General features: G+C 44.4%; 1 protein-coding gene across 2 annotated transcripts; it reads left to right on the top strand.

Annotated features, from left to right (window-relative positions):
* The first annotated feature begins 2,898 nt into the window (after positions 1-2,898).
* On the top strand, positions 2,899-20,203 carry LOC126526949 (copine-8-like). 2 transcript variants are annotated; one of them, XM_050174659.3, is made up of 14 exons: positions 2,899-3,174; positions 9,738-9,825; positions 9,889-9,992; positions 10,053-10,092; positions 10,164-10,240; positions 11,535-11,566; positions 11,643-11,671; positions 12,096-12,346; positions 12,424-12,499; positions 13,243-13,296; positions 13,362-13,423; positions 14,860-15,216; positions 16,085-16,245; positions 16,594-20,203. In XM_050174659.3, the coding sequence occupies exons 1-14, from the start codon at positions 3,095-3,097 to the stop codon at positions 16,830-16,832; spliced, it is 1,650 nt and encodes a 549-aa protein (XP_050030616.1). In that variant the 5' UTR covers positions 2,899-3,094; the 3' UTR covers positions 16,833-20,203. The 2 variants fall into 2 exon arrangements, with proteins under 2 accessions (XP_050030616.1, XP_050030615.1); XM_050174658.3 differs by having other exon boundaries at positions 2,900-3,174; positions 12,412-12,499.
* Positions 20,204-20,252: the final 49 nt, after the last annotated feature.

The following is a 20,252-nucleotide window of genomic DNA, read 5'->3' on the forward strand; positions in this document are numbered from 1 at the left end:
AGCGGACAAAATTGATGTATTGCACATGAATCTTGAAAAATTTAGTAATATGTAAATACAGCTTTTGCAGGACCCTTGTGCACAACGTAATAAATTCAAGTAAGATATAGAATGACATGTGAAATTTCTCCTTTTACAGAACCGCGATGTGTGTTCTTGATGCACAGCTATTTGTAAACTTCGTGCATCTACTTTTTTCAGACTTGAGAATTTTTAAAATTCTTTTTAACAAAATTCAGGCCTTAAATCGAAATTCCGCTTCCAACAGTCATTAGAATTCAACTTTCTCTCTCAAATGCAAGAAATGTCATTAAAATCGGTCCAGGGGTAATCTCAGAAAAACGTTCTTACGTTTTACATCTATTTGAATAAGCCGCGTCGGAATTGGGCCAGAGCTAAAGCTTCCTAGCTTTAGCTCGGGCCCAACACCGACGCTACACACTCTTAGGCAAAGTTACACCCTTTGGAGTGCCCCTTCTGCCACACAACGATAATCGTCATCTGCTTTGATGCGTTTCCTTTCTTGAAAACGCCGCGCCCGCTACTTTTCTGTCGGGAATGCTATCATGCTGATAACGCGCATGCCGTTCGTTACTAGAAAGTACCAGCCTCGCAGCGTGAAATGCTATCAGCATGATAGCATTTCCGACAGGAAATCCTATCATGCTGATAACGGGCATGCCGTTCGTTACTGGAAAGTACCGGGCTCGCAGCGTTAAAGAAAGGAAACGCATCAAGGCAGATGACGAATATCGTTGTGTGGCAGAAGGAGCACTCCAAAGGGTGTAAACTGTTTTTAGAGTGCACAAAGAAGGAACAAAAGACAGGACAAGGCGGTACTTGCAACTGTTTATTGAAGTCAAAGGTGGCTGATTATATGGCCATGGGGAGAGGGCGACGAAAAAAGAGGGACACTGATTATGTCAATGCGCACGTGCGGGAACACTGAAGATATATTCGAATGGAATCGCGATTGATCAAAATCTAAAGCTTATCTAAAAACATGCTTTCATTGTTATAAATGTTCAGAGATGGGGTGCTCACAAAAGCATCCCCTCTTTTCTTTTATGGTTCAAACTTGCCATATTGCAAGGCCTGCGGGAATGAGAAGAAACATGTGAAGCAAGGCTTCATGACACAACAATCATGTTTACAAGTCAAGATTCTGTGGCGCGTGAATTGTTGGAGGCCAACCAAGATTAAGAAAAGAGGGGACGCCGGTGTGAGCACCCCGTCTCTGAACATTTATAACAATGAAAGCATGTTTTTAGATAAGTTTTAGATTTTGATTAATCGCGATTCCCTTCGAATATATCTGAAGTGTTCTCGCACGTGCGCATTGACATAATCAGTGTCCCTCTTTTTTCGTCGCCCTCTCCCCATGGCTATATAATCAGCCACCTTTTAAAAAAATTAAATTATGGGGTTTTACGTGCCAAAACCACTTTCTGATTATGAGGCACGCCGTAGTGGAGGACTCCGGAAATTTCGACCACCTGGGGTTCTTTAACGTGCACCTAAATCTAAGTACACGGGTGTTTTCGCATTTCGCCCCCATCGAAATGCGGCCGCCGTGGCCGGGATTCGATCCCGCGACCTCGTGCTCAATCAGCCACCTTTGACTTCAAAAACAGTTGCAAGTAGCGCCTTGTCCTGTCTGTTGTTCCTTCTTTGTGTGCCGTTAACGTTGGCGCTTCATGTTTTTGAAAGGTAATGCTATCATGCTGATAACGCGCATGCCGTTCGTTACTGGAAAGTACCGGGCTCGCAGCGTTAAAGAAAGGAAACACATCGAGGCAGATGACGATTATCGTTGTGTGCACTCTAAAAACAGTTGCACCCTTTGGGGTGTATATTTGTCCCACAACGATAATCGTCATCTGTCTTGCCCGCGTTTCCTTTCTTTAACGCTGCGAGCCCGGTACTTCCCAGTCACAAACGGCATGCGCGTTATCAGTGTGACGCAGCATTCTCGACAGGAAAGTAGCGAGCGCCGAGTTTTCAAGAAAGGAAACGCAAGCAAGGCAGATGACGATTATTGTTGTGGGACAAATATACACCCCAAAAGGTGCAAACTGTTTTTAGAGTGTGGCAGAAGGGACACTCCAAAGGGTGTAAACTTTTCTTAGAGTGTAAGAGTGCATACATATACATATATGTACGGTCTATATCATAGAGTCTCCTAGGAAACTCTATGGTCTATGGTGAACGGCCATATGCATTTGTCTAATGCAGTTCGGTTGCATGTACATACATGCATAGAGTTTCCTACAACTCTATGCATACATGTACACTCGAGACGTTCATTTGAGGGATCGCCAGTATAGGTGTTCTGTGCGCCAGTCGTTTGTACGCAGGCGCGCGAGTAAGAGCGGGCGCGAGAGAAAATCTGCGCGCTTTTGCTCCTTGAATACATGACCCTGCCTAGGCACTACGGAGGAGGTTTCTTGGCGCGCGTTGTATGCGTTTGCCCCTAAAGCCCCTCCATGGAGGGGCTTTATTTGTTCCCTAGATATGCCGGCATCGCGGAGTGCGCAGGAGTGCGGTCGAGTTTGTTTTCGCCGCTGGCTGCCCGCGCGGTGAGGCCACAGAACACCTGCGGGCCCGGTCAATCAGACTCGGCGGGAGGCGTCTTCCGGAATACGTTGCTGCATCAGGAATAGATGTTTATTTTTCCAAAGCTGGGCAAGAATGCCCCGTTCTCTGAAACAAATTAAATTCTTAACTGCACGAACTCACTTCACTTTACATACCTTTGGAGCCTCTGCCAGAAATATAAGACCTGAGAACGGGCTCACGCTACAGTGTAACGGTGATGAGCGAAAAGAGGCCCGTGGAGGTGTTTGGCCTTGGGATGCAATGAACATGCAGCCACTTTATTCTATGATGCAGCGGTCAGCATCAGCCGCCAGGCGGCGCGAGCTGACCGAGCGCAGGGTCGTTTTGCAGAGTTTTGAGTTTTGCTTTGACGATGGTGTGGTTGCGTTCTTGTTGACGGTGCGTGCGAGGCCGTCGGGCCGACGACCATGGTGACATAGGAGTTAACGTCGGCCAACTAGGCTCATCACTTGCCAGTTCAGAGAGCGGCCGCCGAATGGCGAAAGCGGCTCAGCCGTTCGCCCCGGCGGTTGCCTGCGCACCGGTCACCAAAGTGGAGATCAGCGTCTCTTGCAGGTAGGTGGGCGCGGCGCCGCGTTGACGTACAACAGCAATGGGCGTGCCGTTAACTCCCCGTTTCTCGTACTTGTGGACACGCTGACTGTACGAGCAGTGACTCGGGCATGTCCAACAAGTCGATATGCCTCGATTATTCCGCGGACGCTGCGCGGCTCGCGGTCGATCGAGCGCCGCCATCTCCGTCATTGATCTGAGCTCCACAGATGATTGCTCTCGACTCGTGTGGAAGGCAGCGCGCAAGAGAACCTTGCGTTTCGCACACCGCATGTCTCCTTGGTAATTGTACGCCACAGTGTTAGCGGTGTTCTGGCCGTAGTACATTTGGCATATCTCGGGATACGTGTCGAGCACGTCTGCCGGGCGCAATTGGAATAATAGAAAGATCACGACGTGCTTGGGTTTAATGTATTTTACGCCTGACGTATGTAGTACGTTGCACTCAATTATTTCCCGTCGGCCCCGATCAGCAGACGAGTCGGTGTATGTCGCGCTCGCGAATCTTTGCAAGCGGTCGAGCATGGCTGCTGAACGTGATCAGCCGTCGATGACTGTTGTAGTCATATGAGAGTGGCTATGCGCGATCGACAAGTTGTGCGTGATGTCAATAAAGGAGGTGACCGAGGGACAAACTGATTCAGTACAAAAGTGTGCTGTGATGAGATATTAGTTATATAGCCGGAAAACATGCATATGCAAAACGTTTTTATAGCACACCGTGAACTGTGTAGGCCAATGTTAAAGGTATACTTGCAAGTGCATAGATCGCACTTTGGAGGCGCTCCATGCGCGCTAGCACTGAAGGTTAAAACGTTGGCGGGCTAGTTGGTTAGAATGACAGTGTACGAGCGTGACTGAACGAGGACGTAGAAAGAAACAGAGACAGCGCTTCACTTTCAACTATAAATTTTCGCACGCATCGATAAATATATACCGTACGGGCGGAAACAAACGTGACAGCAAAAAAGAACATTCAGTGGTGCATGTGGTGTATCTGTTTCTTTCTATGTCCTCGTTTAACCAGATTAACGGGGTTAATCTTGTGTGCAATGTCATTTATATCACCGAGAAAAAGGACAGGGCCCAGCACTGATCCCTGAGGGACACCTGACGTTACAGGCAACACTCCGGATTTCGCGCTATTCACTTCCACAAACTGTGTTCTTACTAAATATGGTTGAATCCATTTGACAATGTTAATGTTAACGCCGACACTAAGCAGTTTATCAAGAAGTTCTGGGTGTGGAACGCGGTTGAACGCTTTTGAGAAATCGAGGCAAACAGCATCTAACTGACCTTTCTCGTTAAGTACGCTTGAAAAATCATGTATGGTTTCGGTGAGTTGGGTAACAGTTGACAATTTTTGCCTAAAACCATGTTGGTTAGGAAGAAGGATATTAGCATTTTCCACGTAATTGAACAAGCTTTTTGATATTACATGCTCCATAATCTTGCAGCATGTAGAGGTAATTGAAATGGGCCTATAATTTTCGGTGCTGTGTCTGTCGGCGGATTTATAGATGGGGACAACTCTAGCTGTCAGCCAGTCAGATGGCAATTCGTGCTCTCTAGGGATGCCTTCAATATGATACAGAGATACTTAGATATTCATTCTGCATATCGTTTTAAAAATTCATTCAGGATGCCATCAGGACCGGCTGATTTTTTTGTGTCTATGTTAAGGAGTAGTGCAAATATCGCCTCCTCAGAGAAAGCGATGTCTGGCATAGGCAACATACCCTCGGTGCGATTCTCATCAAGGTCAGCGCAAGATGGCTCCGGTGGAGCGAACACAGAATGAAAATATTCATTATATTTTTCAGCAATTTGTGCACAGTCGTTAATTATATTGCCATCAATACAGTCATATTGCATTTGTTCGTGCGACGGGGCAAGGTGACACCAAAAACGTTATGGTAAATCTCTCATGAAATTGGGTAACGTCTGCGAGTAAAAGTGTTCCTGCAAAATCTCCGTTTTGTTCCTCACTTTATTACTATTTCTGCGTCTTATTCTTCGTTTAAGCTTTATTATATTGCAATTATTCCAAGGATTGCGCTTTTTTACTGCCTTGATTCGTTTTGGCATGAACTTTTCCAGACAGTAGTTCACCATATTCCTAAATCTATTCCGCAAGATGTTGACGTCAGTCGCCCCATCAAACGAGTACAGTGACATTTCAAGACAGTCGAAGATGCTAACATCGTCGGCGTTACTATAGTCTCTTATACAGATAATTGGTCCCTTTGAATTCTTCATTGGGAGGGCTTTCTTTACACAAAGCAAAATCCCTTTATGATCAGAAATTCCGTCTTTGATGGAAACACTACAATGTGGTACATTGCTTGAAATGAGCACAAGGTCAAGTAAGGATTCCGAGGTCTGTGTAACTCTAGTACTTTCAAGAACTATTTGCGTGAGGTCGTAACTAAAAGTGAAGTTTAACAAAGCTTCACAACGTGCAACATCTGTAGTGCCCACTGCAAGATCAGCCCAATCTGTTCCCAGTAAATTGAAATCTCCTGCAATAATGACATGGGTGTTAAGAGGAACATTGTTGCACATATAATCTTGAAGGCATTGTAAAAATGAAAGAGGGGCATCAGGAGATCGATAGACAGCTGTAATAATAAAAGGAACACCTAGAAACACTGTTCTGTGCCAAATACTTTCAGTATTAGGGCAGTCATCCATAACAATCAGCTCAATGTCTTCTTTACAAACAACTGCTACGCTCCACCGCGCATTCCGCGATCCTTGCGGATCATGATATAACCCCGGGAGATTAATTCACAGTCTTTTATTTCGGGGCGTAGCCAAGTTTCTGTGACAACAACAACATCTGGCTTGTACTGCAAAAAAAGGTGTTCAAATTCGACAGTCTTGTTTGCCAGGCTACGAACGTTGATGTTAATCAAGTTGAAATCCCTGGGTTTGCTTTCTCTTCGTCACTTTGTTGTACGCGAGCTTGACCCTCCCTTACCCATCTTCTTTTGGCACTTTTTTTCTTCGTCCCAGATAAACGTGTCATTGTCGATCAAAATCTTATCATGCATGAGGCAAACCTTCATTCCACTATCCTTTTCAGCTTTCGCACTTTCCCAAAGGTTTTTACGCTTTCGTAGTGTCACCTCGGGAAAAATCATCTGCAACTGAGGTACTGCTGCCCTTTAGCTTTTTGCAGTTCTGGAATATTTTCGCCTTTTGGTTGTAGTAAAAAAATCTTACAATAACTGGTCGACATTTATTCGTCCGTTGTCTCCAAATTCTGTGAATTCTTTCAACTGTGCTGACTTTCACTCCAAGTTTCTCCTCAAATACATCTCGCAGAACTCGCGTTTTTAATTCATCATTCGTTTCACTAGTACTCTCTGTTATTCTGAAGACAATTAAGTTATTTCTAAGACTTCGATCTTCTAAATCAACCATTCTTTCTTGGCTGTACTGTAGAGCACTACCTATGTTGTTAATTTCTGTATGAAGGCACTCTATTTTTCCTTCATTTTCCTTTACAGCCCTCATGGTCAATTCCATCTCCGATATCTTCTTGTTTATGACTTCTAACTGGTCAGAAAAGGTAGCCTGTGTAGTTCTTACTTGTTTTATATCCTCACTCATTAGCTTTTGCCCTTCCAAAATTTCCGCGAGCATTTCTTCAACTGTTTTGGGACCAGGATTAAGCTCAACATCACCAGACAGTATCAGCAACATAAAAATACATTCCAGGGCACAAGAAGCACACAGTTCAGGGCATGGCAGAACAATAATAAATCAATTGTCACTTCTGAGACACTTCTCAAATTTACTAACCTGTAACAACAGAATGGCCGGTTCAGTCTTCATGACAGCACTTTCGCCATGCCCACCAGTCACACTCATACACTATGTCATGGGTAGCACTGAAGGAATACAAATATCTGGGAATATTTGGGAGTGTGGATAAATTAGTGAACAATGTCTGTAAGAACCCGCGAAGATGCACTTAAAAAGCAAAACACACCCAGCTGTATTGAAGCACAGTTCGTTATGGAGTGATAGCAATTGTACGAAGCAGAGGACTGTGGAAATGGGTAATAGTGTCGAGGCTTACTTTTTGGAATGCTGTGCTATGTTTAAGTAGGTCAGAAATACAGTCTGTGAGAGAGAGAGAAAATACAGTTAGGGCTTGAAGCAAACCAATTAAAGACTTTGGTAGAAATGGTACAAACGAGGGTGATAAATAAGAATATACGATGAGACAGGTGCCACTAAAAACTTTCACTAGGGTTGAGGATTGGGCGAGTTGGTATTGCATTCTAAAACTGGCGCCAGATAAAGAAAGAGAGCGCTGACTTCCAAGGAAGTCAGCGCTTTGTTCTTTTATCTGGCCGGCTCGGCTTGTTTTGGAAGTCAGCGCTCTGTTCCTTTACCTGGCCGGCTCGGCTTGTTTCTTCCTTTCTACGTTGAGCTGTACCAGTTTTAGACTAAAAACTTTATTTTCTGAAGGTAGCACAAGTGCACTATGCCAGTGCTCAACATACAAATCACATTTATAAAAAAAAAAAAAGAAAACATGCTTCCAGTATATAAAAGCAGACAAATGTGTGACATATATCTTTTTGTGCGTCTGAGATGCGGTATCTCGGGACTGTTTTCAGTGGGAGGTACATGATGTGTATTTTGAGCATTGGCACAGTGGCACTTGCACTGTGAGGGAAATGTATGCCTGGTACAGCCTTCACAAAATAGTTATTAGTGGCACATGTCCTGTTGTCTACTCTTATTTGCTGTCTTGTATTGTGCTGTTAACCTGTACCAAATAGGCCAACAATAAGCCCTACTTGAAGTGCAGTAGGTAGATTAACATTAGAAGCCCATGAAAAATCTACAAAAGAAGTACTACTGTGGGAGGGGCATATTTCAAGGTCAAGCAAGCACAACGAAAAATGTCTTGCAAGAGGAGACTGAGACATGGAGGACAGCAGGTGGGCAGCAGTGCTGCTTAAGCATCTAATTGTACAGATAAAATGTAAATTTCCATTGGTAGAGAAGAACTGGAAATTTGGCTGGTAAGTACACAGGACAGTACAGACGTTGAAAAAAAGCGTAAGGATTAAATTGGGATAAACAGTGAATTCCCTTTTGAACAGAGGTGTTGGCATGTGCAACCACACTGCAGCATACTATTTAAGGCAATAAGCAACTTGTGCCATACTTTAATTATCATTCCTTGTCTACTGGGTGCTTCACATAACTAGAACCAAAGTTTAGAATGTAATGGTACATTAATAAAGAGAAAATGAGACATCCACCCAATCGTAGCAATTGCTACAAAGGAAGCCCATACAGGTTCCTCGAAAGAAAAGCCTTGCAGTTGAAGAAAAATTTGTCCTGGTCTGGGACACGAGCCCGGGACCACCGCCTTTTCGGGGCAGCTGCTCTACCATCTGAGCTAACCAGGCGGCTAGCAGATGGCAGGGTGAAGTCAAACTTCTCAACAACTCGAAGCAAAGGCAAGAGTATGGTGTAACAGTTATGCGGGAACCCGCAAGGTAGAGAGAAGTAATTAAATAAAGGGAAAATCAGACACCCACCCAATCATAGCAATTGCTACAAAGGACTGTTACCTACAAATGCACTGTCACTGGCACCTGTCTTATCATGTATTCTTATTTATCTTCCTGGTTTGTGCCATTTGTTTAATTGTGAAAAATCTTTAAATAGTTGTTTAAGAGCCTGAGTCATACTAGAAAAGTTGTAAAGCCTGCTCAGAAACACTTGTAGTAAAGTGTCTTTGACGACGTTAATAGTGGAAACAAACAACAGTTGTCTATGAAGACTACTACGACGAATATGCTGTTGGTGTCAATAGTCTTACGTGTACCAATCTATTTTTTAAGGTTTAGTTCTAGTTACATGAAACACACAGTATAATAATAGTGCATGATTACATGTACTGTAGCCAAGTGCAAGTTTTTATTTGACGTTACTCTTGTTTTTCTCTAGTCTGCCACCATCTTCGAAAAGTATTTTGCTTACTGCTCTAATGTTTACACTGTGATTACTGTGTTTGAACCTTGGGGCTTCATGCAGATTGTCCACACGTTTATTTACTTTTGGATGCATATTCTTACATTTTAACCAGATATTTGTGATTGTCTCCACAACATTTTGCTTGCTACACACAGGTTGTCGCCTTGTGTAGACTTCCTTTATAACTTCACATCCTTAGACAGCCTGCTAGCAAATAATCAATGCCACCTATTGCAATTTCTGTGTTAGCAAAACAGGGCTAAAAAATCTTCTCATATCCCGCTTTCAGGCATTCCCTTGGACATTCAATTGCAGTGTTCTTGTTGAGAAAGCATTTATAAATGTCCTGCTGTAACAGCGTGTACCATAATGCCATAATCCGCGCTCTAGTATTCGGACTGCGAGAACTTAAGAACTTTATTTTTTAATACACAGAACTATTGAGAAAGAGTTGAGAGGGAAACGTGCTAGTTTGAGTAAACTAACAATAAACTGTTCTCTTATGAAAAGAGACTGAGACCACATCCCAAAATTGTATTGTTATTTTACAGGCAACTCAAAGACAAGGACTTTTTCTCCAAGTCTGACCCTATGTGCGTTCTGTTTATGAAAGAATCTGACAGTGACAATTGGCGTGAGGTAAGTCAGTGCAGTCCGAGTGGACATACTGAGTTCATTAAAGTGTTTTTCTTTCTCCCTTAGGTGGGACGCACTGAGACTGTAGACAATTGCCTCAACCCTGATTTTGTGACCAAGTTTCTTGTAGATTACTACTTTGAAGAGCGACAGCAGCTTTTGTTCAAACTGTAAGATCCGGTCGCAGGCTGACTGGCGCTCTATATGCTGATGATCCTCTGCTTTTGTAGGTATGACATTGATAGCCCCAGTGTAGACCTTCAGAATCATGTAAGCAATCGCACATGAAATGTACGCAAGTGCTTGCAGCAGTGCACTGAACGTCCACACATGTGTTGCAGGATTTTCTTGGTCAGGCTAGCTGTACTTTGGGAGAGCTCGTTGCCTACCAGGGCACACAAGTCAAGTTCCAGCTGTCGTAAGTTTTTTGGCTTAGTACCATTCTGTGCTGCTTATCTCTGATTGCTAGTTTAATGCCAAAATGAAGCATGAATGGACATGTAGATGAAACATGAACACATGGTTATTTGCTGTCACTGTGATATTCTGACTCATTGCCCATCCTAAAGGCTGCCTGGACAAAGACTGACAGAATATACTGTGCCAAAGTTTAACCATGTACATTGGGGCAGCTTTGGTAGCTGCTGGTGGAATTTTATTTACTTGCCTCTGCTCTTCGCAAAAGTGAATGTTTGTCAGTGATATGTAATAAGCACATGTCGCTGTAAAAAGTTTGTAAAGCAGTTTGCTTAACAATACTTCATGCTCAAACTATGGCCTATGACATCACAGTGATACATTTCCCACCCACCCCTTGCTGACAGCTTGGTGAGTGGATGGTAACGACTTGGGATAATAAGGCGTTCCAATTTGTCGTTTGATACATCTGTAAGCTGCTGCTAAACATTTGTCAGTCGCAAGCTCAAATTCTTCAGCTCACTCGCACTAATAAAGGTTTTCTCCTTGTATATTTGAATTTCATTCCTAGGTTGCACACAAGTAAACAAAAATCAGCCCAGTGGGGTGGCACTACCCTATCTCAGGTGTATTGGCACCATGACTGTGCATGATTATACTGCGCCTCCTAAATTTCACTGAATTGTGCATCACTGGTTGCGGCGGGCTTGAAGTCGTAGGTTTAATTCCCAGCCATGGCAGCCCCATTTTGGTGGGGGCAAAATGCAAAAGTGCCCTCGGGTACTTATATTTCAAAATCGATTCTTCCACTACAGTGTCTCACGTAGCTGTCGCTTTTGGGCGTTAAACCCCATCAGTGAAATCGTCAAACTGTGTGCCACTGCATGTGCAGAGCATTTCAAGTGTCAGAAATATTTGGACACAGTAGCTGAGTTTATTCTGTTTGGATGCCATACTCGGTGATTTCGCTGCTTGATGCACTGATGAATAACCTAATACAACACGGACTTCGCACCTACCTCTTGTACTTTCCATTGAGACTCTGAATCGCTGAATAAGACTGCTTGTGCAGTGCGTGTGAATAACTAGCGCACTGACTACTAGCAAATGTTTTGTTTTTTCCAAGTGCATATTTATTAACAGGAAAACTGCTTTTAGATTCTTCAGGCATCACTTGCAGTCTTGACGTGTCATTTCATATGAGCAAAAGTTGAAGACTGCAAGTTTGTCAAAAATTTCTTACAAAGTGGCTTCCATGCTTGGGCATAACTTGTTTCTTCTCTATTTATTCACAGGGGCCTCCCGGGCAACTGTGGCACCATTTTGTGTGAGTCTCTGACACAGAGTTGGATTAGCTTTTCTATATTGTTGTTGCTACACAAATTCCCTCCTTTCTTTTTCAGTGACTGTTGAGGAGGTGCTTGACTGCAAGGTAAAACTTGAAATATTCGTGAGACAGCAAACAGTGGCACTGAAGACTAAGCATGTCTATTGAATTTTATGCTGAAAGCATACACAGCGTGACAACAAAAAATATGAGTGGAAGAAGCCAAGCAACATAAGCACAATCTCTAGTCCTCTACAGAAGCAGGAATGAGAAAGTGCAGCTAGAGTATGAGGTGCACTGTATAGACAAACTTAATAAAACATGTATCAGGTGTACTCACCTTGCTTCACAAAGATTAGCAATGCCTGACCTATTTTGTATAATCTGAATGCATGGGCATTACACAGTTGTGGCTTAACTGCAGTCACTAGTAAGCACTAGTGTCAGGCACATTCTCCTTAGGTTTTCTTGTGCAGCTTTCCCCATGAAATGTGGGAGATAGTAGTGCCAATCATTTATTTTTTTTCAGCGGGTAATTGACATGCAGTGGTACGCTCAGAAGCTGGACAAGAAGGACTGGTTTGGGAAGTCGGATCCTTTCCTAGAGTTCTACCGCATCAGTGAGGACAACACGTACACAGCAGTATTCCGCACAGAAGTGGTCAAGAAGAGCTTGAATCCTACATGGCGGCCCTTTGCCATTCAGATGCGTCAGCTGAGTGGTGGCGATGAGGACCGCACTATCCGCATTGTCTGCTATGACTGGGACTTTGATGGAGGGTAAGTGGCCGCCGCGCCTAGGTAGTCTGAGGTTGAGCCTTCCTCCACGCTGCGTTGCATACCAGCGTGTCTCGCAGCCACGATCTCATTGGAGAGTTCTACACCAACGTGCGCACGCTTGCCGAAGGACCTGGTCCAGCGAACGAGTACGATGTGAGTGAGTGCTGCTGCCTTGCATGCACTTCTGTCTCCCATAATGTAATGTCAAGTAGGATTGAACCAAAGATTTGTAATGCATTTGTAGTGCTTTCCTTGCTCGCCCTTGCTAGCTACCAGCCTGGTACATGTTCTGATGCATGTGAATGGTCAGGGGCCCTTGAATGCTTTCTCAGCTGGTGCTGATTACAATTCAAACTTGCTTTTAATGTGTTTACTTTTCATACACTTTCTAACTTTACGTGGCCCAACTGCTGTGCTCAAGCGCATTGACCACTAGCACTATGTTACGTGACAGTGCTAAGAAGTGACCCATAGCCAACTGTGACACTGCCCAAATGCAAGGTTCTAAGCAGAAGAGGAGAACGAGTATGTAAACAAATATGGATTGATCAGTAGTAAGTAATTATGTTGCTTTGCTTGTCGCTGCCTTCATTATATAGCAAATTAAATTATTTTCATGTCCAAAAGAGAAGGAAAGAGGCAATGCTTTTGATGTATTCATTAGGATTGCAAAAATAGGAAATAGAGTAGAAGCCCTAAACATTCTCTCCAGACTAGCATGAATAGGTACATGTTTTCACTGCCATCATACAAAAATTTAATCTTGCCTATACGATGTTCTGTTGTATGCTCTGAGAATGTGTTCTGTATTTTACCATGAGAACATACAGTGAACCTGCAGAGAAAGAATCATGAATGCTGGCCAGTGAGGTGCTCATTGGCGGTTGATGTTGCAGCTCATCAACAAGAAAAAGCAGGCCAAGAAGAAGAAGTACAAAAATTCAGGTGTGGTAGGTATCATGTGTTATTTACAAGTACTGGCAGCCTGTTGATTGTGTATACCACCTGCATGCAGGTGAAATTGATGTCCTTTGGAATCCGTGAAGAGGCCACCTTTCTTGACTACATTCGTGGCGGGTGAGTTACTTCTTAACAAATGCCCCTTGCTCAGAATAAATTTCAGTAATAAATTGTAATTAAGTTAGCTCATAAGCCTTGAATTTGGGCTTGCTGATGTTATACTTTGTATGTACAAACAAAATGAAGAAGGCAAATACATATGGAACACAATGGAAAACAGAGAGAAATACGCTGTTTTCTTTGTGCTGTTCATACATCCAGAATAGTAATTTAGCAACCAGAACATGATATGCTCAACAGGTCTGGCATCTCCGTATACCCACCAGTTCAGTGTATTTTGTTAAGCTGAACTTCTGATTCCCGAGGCCACTTTGTATTTGGTGTTTTTGTCCGTAGGCCAAATTACCTACCTACAGTTGCAACTTCGTGACTTCAACAGGTTGCAAGGTATCTCCATTGAGCATTGTGTGCATGTGTAAAAATGCCATTTGCTGTTACTTCACATTTCCTTGTGCATATTTCGTTGCCTCCAAAGAGCTCTGAATACCTCATATGGCCAAGTTGTGCCCTTCAAAACAGCAACAATAGCATGATCTCCATGCGTCACAGGCCTGAGTTGTACACCGGGATTTACATGCCTGTCTGACTGCTCGAGCAACTGTGACTGTCGTCGTGTGTCGTTTAAACATGCTGTAGTACACCAAGTTTGCAAATGTACGAGTATAACAACTCAGTGCTCTTCTATAATTCCTTGTGGTTGCAGCCCAAGTTTGACGACTAGGCAGGGAACAGTTATCTCAAGTCACCCATAATGTAAGGGTGTGATCATCGTAGTTCTCGTCATTGCAAACCTAGCATGATCTAATAGGTGTGCCATAAGCCTCAATTGCACTAAATAGTGAGTAGAACGTAATGTGCCAGGCACCTCACAATAGCTGTATTGGTTCTGGCAGCATAGTGCATGGCTTCTGCTTTCTTTTTGTTCACTGCACCTTGCAGCCTCTGTATCATAATTATCACCCCTGCAGGCCAGTGCAGGGGTAAGCCACGGTTGTATTTTTCTACTCATGAATGCTCAGTGTTGACGTCACCATAGCCTCCTGTATATTTACACAACCTGCCCCATCGCTCCAAGATGCATGGGAGCTGGCGGTCCACTGCAGTGGTTCCACCTTCCTAGAGATATCCCTGTTGCTGCTACAGCATGGACAACTTGTGCTGTGTGCTGCCGCCACTCCCTTGCTTCTGCATGCAGCTCTATGAGCAGGGGTGACATGCGCCGAAAGAATGTTGGCCAGGCAACGGCTCATCAGCTGTGGCCCTCATGTGGGAAACTGGCATGCTATACATGCCCCTTCTCCCTCAATTATGGCACCACTGGGTAGGCATAGTAAAAATACAGGAGGATGTGACCTCATATAGGCAGAGCTCAAGCTGGCTTTGCACAGCAGCAGTGAGAAAGATGGAGAGGCACAACCCGTCTAATTGGGCAGCCTGCAGATGCACTTCACTGTGGCCGTGGATTTCACTGCATCAAATGGGGACCCCCGAGATCCTGCATCCTTGCACTTCCTGGACCCATCGCAGCCGAATGCGTACATGATGGCCATCCAGGCAGTTGGCGAGGTGATCCAGGATTACGACTTCGACAAGATGTTCCCTGCGCTGGGCTTCGGCGCACGGCTGCCACCTGATGGGACTGTGTCGCACGAGTTCTTCCTCAATGGCCACCCGACGGACCCGTACTGTGTGGGCATCGAGGGTGTCCTTGAGGCCTACCGGAGGACCCTGCGGTCCGTGCAGCTGTACGGGCCCACGAACTTTGCACCGGTCATCAACCACGTGGCAAAGTAAGGCCCACTTAAAACAAAACAAAATCTTCTTGAACGAAAGTTTTGTGTGAATATTTCACCCGACAAGACAGGAAACTTTTGCTGCTTTGGAACACTCACTGCTGTTGCACACACTAAAATTGCGTACTGCCAGCTTAGTTGCACAGTCAAGCCACTTATGATTGCCTTCTTGTAGAGAAATAAAGAACCTTGTGGTCACAGTCACATGCTACATGATGAGAGAAGGTGGCAAGAAAGCTGTCAGTGAGGATCTTGCTGCCAGCATCATTTTACTGTTTTGCTAGGGCAGATATGTTTTGGGTTTTTCATGCTTAAGCCATACAGTAACATGCATAATTTATTTAGTTGTTTGTAGAAGCTTCAAGGCATGCAAATTTGTGTTCTTTATTTTCTGAAGATACACTGCAGTAAACATGCCCTATGTTTTCCCCCAACATTTGAGCCACTGCAGTTGCGCTATGAATCCAGCTAAAAATTTAAAGCTTTTTTTTTTTTCATGTAGAATGTGGGTAACATTTTCTTATGTTAACATAGATCTTAGTGCTTTTGGCTGCAATTATTGTCTTAATGATATAGGCACAATGGTATTCAACGACAGAAACTAAGGTTAAGCACCGAGCACATTCTGCATCACTTTAATGTGTGTGTGGGTTTTTCCTTGGAGTATAAACCTCATGCATGGTGCTCCAAGTTTGATACTTGCCTGCACAAGAATGCCAGTAAGTTCTTCATTGAGCAAATTCACATCTGATGTTGTTCTGTGCGTATGTTCATTTCATGATGAGCAACATTCACATCTGGGTTTAGTTACCAGCCTCATTGGGAACAAAAGTAAAATGGCAATTTGGTTGTCACTGCCGTGCAGGTTTGCGAGGACGTACCGTGACGGCACAAGCTACTTTGTGCTGCTCATCATCACGGACGGGGTCATCAGTGACATGCCACAGACTCTAGAGGCTATTGTGCAGGCCTCCTCCCTGCCAATGTCCATCATCATTGTGGGTGTTGGCAATGCTGACTTCTCAGGTAAGCCCAGCTGCATGCATTCATCTTGCAGTGATTGTGGAATGTAAAGAAACATCTTGGAATAGTGCCAATGAGGTTGTCTGTTTGGGTTCTTTGTCCTGAACCACTAAATGCCAGAGGTGAAGGCTGCACAGTAAGTTTAACAACATGGCTTTGTTTCACGAGTGACGAAATCGTGTGTACAGGTATTTTCACATTCCATCCCTGTCAAACACAGTTGCTGCGGTAATAATTCAAAACCACGGGTTTGTACTCAGCAGTTGCAAAGCCACCATAGTGAATCTTCGCACATGTGGCATAGTGCAAGAGATGCCTGTCTCTATGTCCACCTGTGTTGTGTTATTGCAGCCATGGAGGTGCTGGATGGAGACGTGGTGCGAGTGAGCTCGCGGGGCCGTGCGGCCGAGCGGGACATTGTGCAGTTTGTGCCCTTCCGCAAGTTCCTCCAGGGCGGGCCTTGGCAGAGTAACCAGATGCGGCTCGCCAAGGAGGTGCTGGCCGAGATCCCCGACCAGGTCACCAGCTACATGCTCAAGAATCACGTCAAGCCCGGGCTGGGCTCTGCCTCGCAGGGTGGGGCCTCCTGAGTGCCAAAAGCAGCAGCGCCACATTGTAGACAAGTAGCCAGCACAGTCTTTCACATAGAGCTGGTCCACTCTCAACATGCTAGAGCAGAGGCACCCACCCCCCCATCCACTAGGCTGGCTGCAGCAGTGCCAGTTCATGGGGCTGGTCTCCTTGTGACTGCACACACACACATACACACAATACACTTTGTTGTCGCTTGTGTGTCCGGCCGGAGGTTTAGGCACAGGTACGCAATCCGTACGCTTCGTTGCAATTTCTTTTGGGCTGCTGTCAATAGAATAGACCACGCAAAAGTTTTCACAGGCACCTGAAGTTGCCAACACATTTTCGAGATTGACACAACTAGGACTGTAAAGCTCCTGATCAAAGTGTTGTTCAACCTTGAGGGCCCTTCTAATAAAGAGTGAGGAAGGAAGGCTAGCACCTGTCCACACAACACTTCAAGCACTAGGTAGTCAACCTTGCTTATGTCTACCAAGATCTGAGTCTGCTGCATGCGCATAAGGCACATGAGCACCTCAGTGTATGGTTGATCTCACCATATTGATCATGAAAAAAAAAAAGGCCAAGGTGCCTTCCCTTCGTGTTTTGATGGCAATCCAAAAGAGTCTTGAAAGGGCGTGTAGTGTAGCTTTGGCCAGTGTTCCACAACTGGTGCAGTGACCAAAGCTCAATTTTGCATTCTTGTGCCTTTGCCTTCAGCCATATACAAGTTGCGACGAGTTACAGTTATGTTGAATATGCTCACGGGGTCGAACAAAGGGAGCAGAGGTGTGCCATTCCTGCAGAGAGCAGGTTGTACATGTGCCGTCTACCCCAGTGACAGAGGGATCTATCAGGCTGAGAGACAGAAACAATAGGAGTGCCACAACGTGCCGACATTAGAAAGAAAGCCAAAGGTACTCACTCATCAGACCTGTAAAAATATTATTTCGAAGTACAGGATACATTTTCACTGTATATGGCTTGCATGTTTTACAGACACCACATTGGAGCCCTGGTCACAGTTTAGCACAGCCTTTCTAGAGAGATGGGCTAGAGAGATGGGCAGATCAGATGAGGGGACAGTTCCTTTTCCATGTTTTCAGACACGGCAGCTTGTGATGTAATCCAATTAGCACCAGCTGACTGTAGATAGCTTGCACGAACGTTGCCATCGCTGCCACATTGGAAAACCACTAGCATGGCGACTGCTTTTTAATCTGATAAAAGGAAAACTTGGCATCCACTTGAATGTAGCACAAGGCTGAAAAGGAAACCCATACCGGTTCCGCAGGAAAGAAAGCTGGCAGCTGAAAGTAAAATTCATGATAGTCCAAAGACTGAAACCCAGCACCATCACCTTTTCGTGAAATTTGTCTTGCCAACTGAGCTGACCATGAGAGAGAATTAATTGATGACAAAAAATTGAGTCACATGATTTGAATGAGAAAGCGCATAATGACTTCCCTAATTAACTGGTTATGTCCACGATACATGATACTATGCATTGTCACATGGCCTTCGCAACTCTACCTTAATCCACCTTGCTATAATTTGTACCAATCATAACCCACTTTACTGTAATTTGTACCAACCTTAATCCAATTTAATTTGCCTTCATTCATTTTACTCCCCCTTAAGTCACCTTACTCTAACTTGTTCCAACTTTAATTATGTATTACTACTGATGGCATACAAGACGCTGATGACGTCAGTGATGATGATGATGTTTGTTACCACTCGTGGACAACGCCAACCTTTTTGCCTCATGCGACATATAATTCTTTCACATCAATAAGCGGGTGAAGGCTAGTTAATGAGACAAATTCTAGAGAAATGCAATAAATGGGCCCTGACACTCTTTTTCGAAGATTGTAAGAAAACGTTGCCTGTCTGTCAACGAGGCTCCTGTGAACAACTGAGCCAAATATAGCACTGAATGCAACAGGGAACCTACAATCTCTTGTCAATAGTAGTGAAAGATTGCTTGCTCTCTCCTTCGCAATGTCGTCATGCAAGCATCATCACAAGCAGCACAGCCCACAACAGCTATTGGCTGATTTTGTGTTTGTGAGGACATTCTCGGCAATACAATTATTGCTCATTTGCATTATATGAATGAAAAATATGTGTGTGATCTCAAAAAGAGAGAAAAGCCATTTCATCATTGCACTGCCAGTCTACACATGACAGTTGTGCATTACTGTGTGTGGCCTGAAGAGGTGAAAAGTATAGCATAGATATTGCGGCCGTCTCGCTGCCAAGGCTCAACCTTTGGGTAGCGCCAGCGGGGCATTGCTCCCTTGCAACCTCTTGCCATCTTCCCTGTGTAGCTTCCGACGCGCTAGTGGAAATGAAAGAGGAGAGAAAGCCGCCGATTGCTCCGATAACTACATCTAACTTTAGTAGTCAAGAGTTTGACGAAAGTTTGGCTGGTCAGGTAACATGATGATGAAGAAATTGCGGTCACTGACCAAGTCAAGGTGAAAATAACACAGACGTTTTTAACACAGAGACGTTATTGTGATCAAGGAACCCATACGGGTCCCTAAACTGTGTTATTTTCACCTTGACTTGGTCGGTGACCGCAATTTCTACATCTAACTTTGCTTGTGCTTGAAGGATTCCAAAAATTTTTGTGGCTGGCAATTTGTGAGGCTACATAATTTAACAGTGATGTCATTCTACGATTACTTAAAAAAGCATTTCAGGGCCCCTTTAAGTGGAGGAAAAGTTGCCCCCCCCCCTTAATGTAGCACAAAGCTAGAAAGGAAACCAACATGGCTCAAATGAAAAGATGCATTGATCCAATGTGCACATATTTTGCAGCCTAATGGAGGTGCAAGCTGCCTTATTGGCAAGATAATGTAGGTTCGTGAGAAAAATGTGTGCCAGCTCCTATTGTTTGGCTTGTTAGGTGTACATTATCCGTTAGCTATAGTCACAGCCACTGCACTGGGGCAGACACCATCTTTTTGTTCATATGCAAAGGCTAGCACTCTCCTCCCCGTCTGGCAACGCCAATCACGTGTGATATTTTTGTGTCTGCTGCATGCAGTGGGGCACTCATAAACAACGAACAAAACTCCCATGAGGTAGCTACCCGCTCTTTGCTCAGAGACCCGGTGTGGTCAGTGCAGGAACCTCCCCTCCCCCCCCCTTGCCAAGAAGGAAAATGAATTCCATGCTCCCTCAATTCGACGTGCCACCACTGCCTGTGGCGGGTCCATGTTGTTGTTGGCCTTGTGTTCCTCCATGCTGTTTTAATGTATGGGGCTTTATACTGACTATGTTGGAAGCTTTGCTGTTATTTTTCTATTGCGCAGATGAATCCACCAAGGGCACTGAACACAAATAAAAACCCACAAGTGTTTTTCTTGTTTGGCAAGACTGGTCTTATTGTCTGTATGTCACTCTATCACTGTGTGGAGTGGGAG

This window comes from Dermacentor andersoni, chromosome 9 (genome assembly GCF_023375885.2).
Source record: "Dermacentor andersoni chromosome 9, qqDerAnde1_hic_scaffold, whole genome shotgun sequence".
NCBI classification, from domain to species: domain Eukaryota; kingdom Metazoa; phylum Arthropoda; class Arachnida; order Ixodida; family Ixodidae; genus Dermacentor; species Dermacentor andersoni.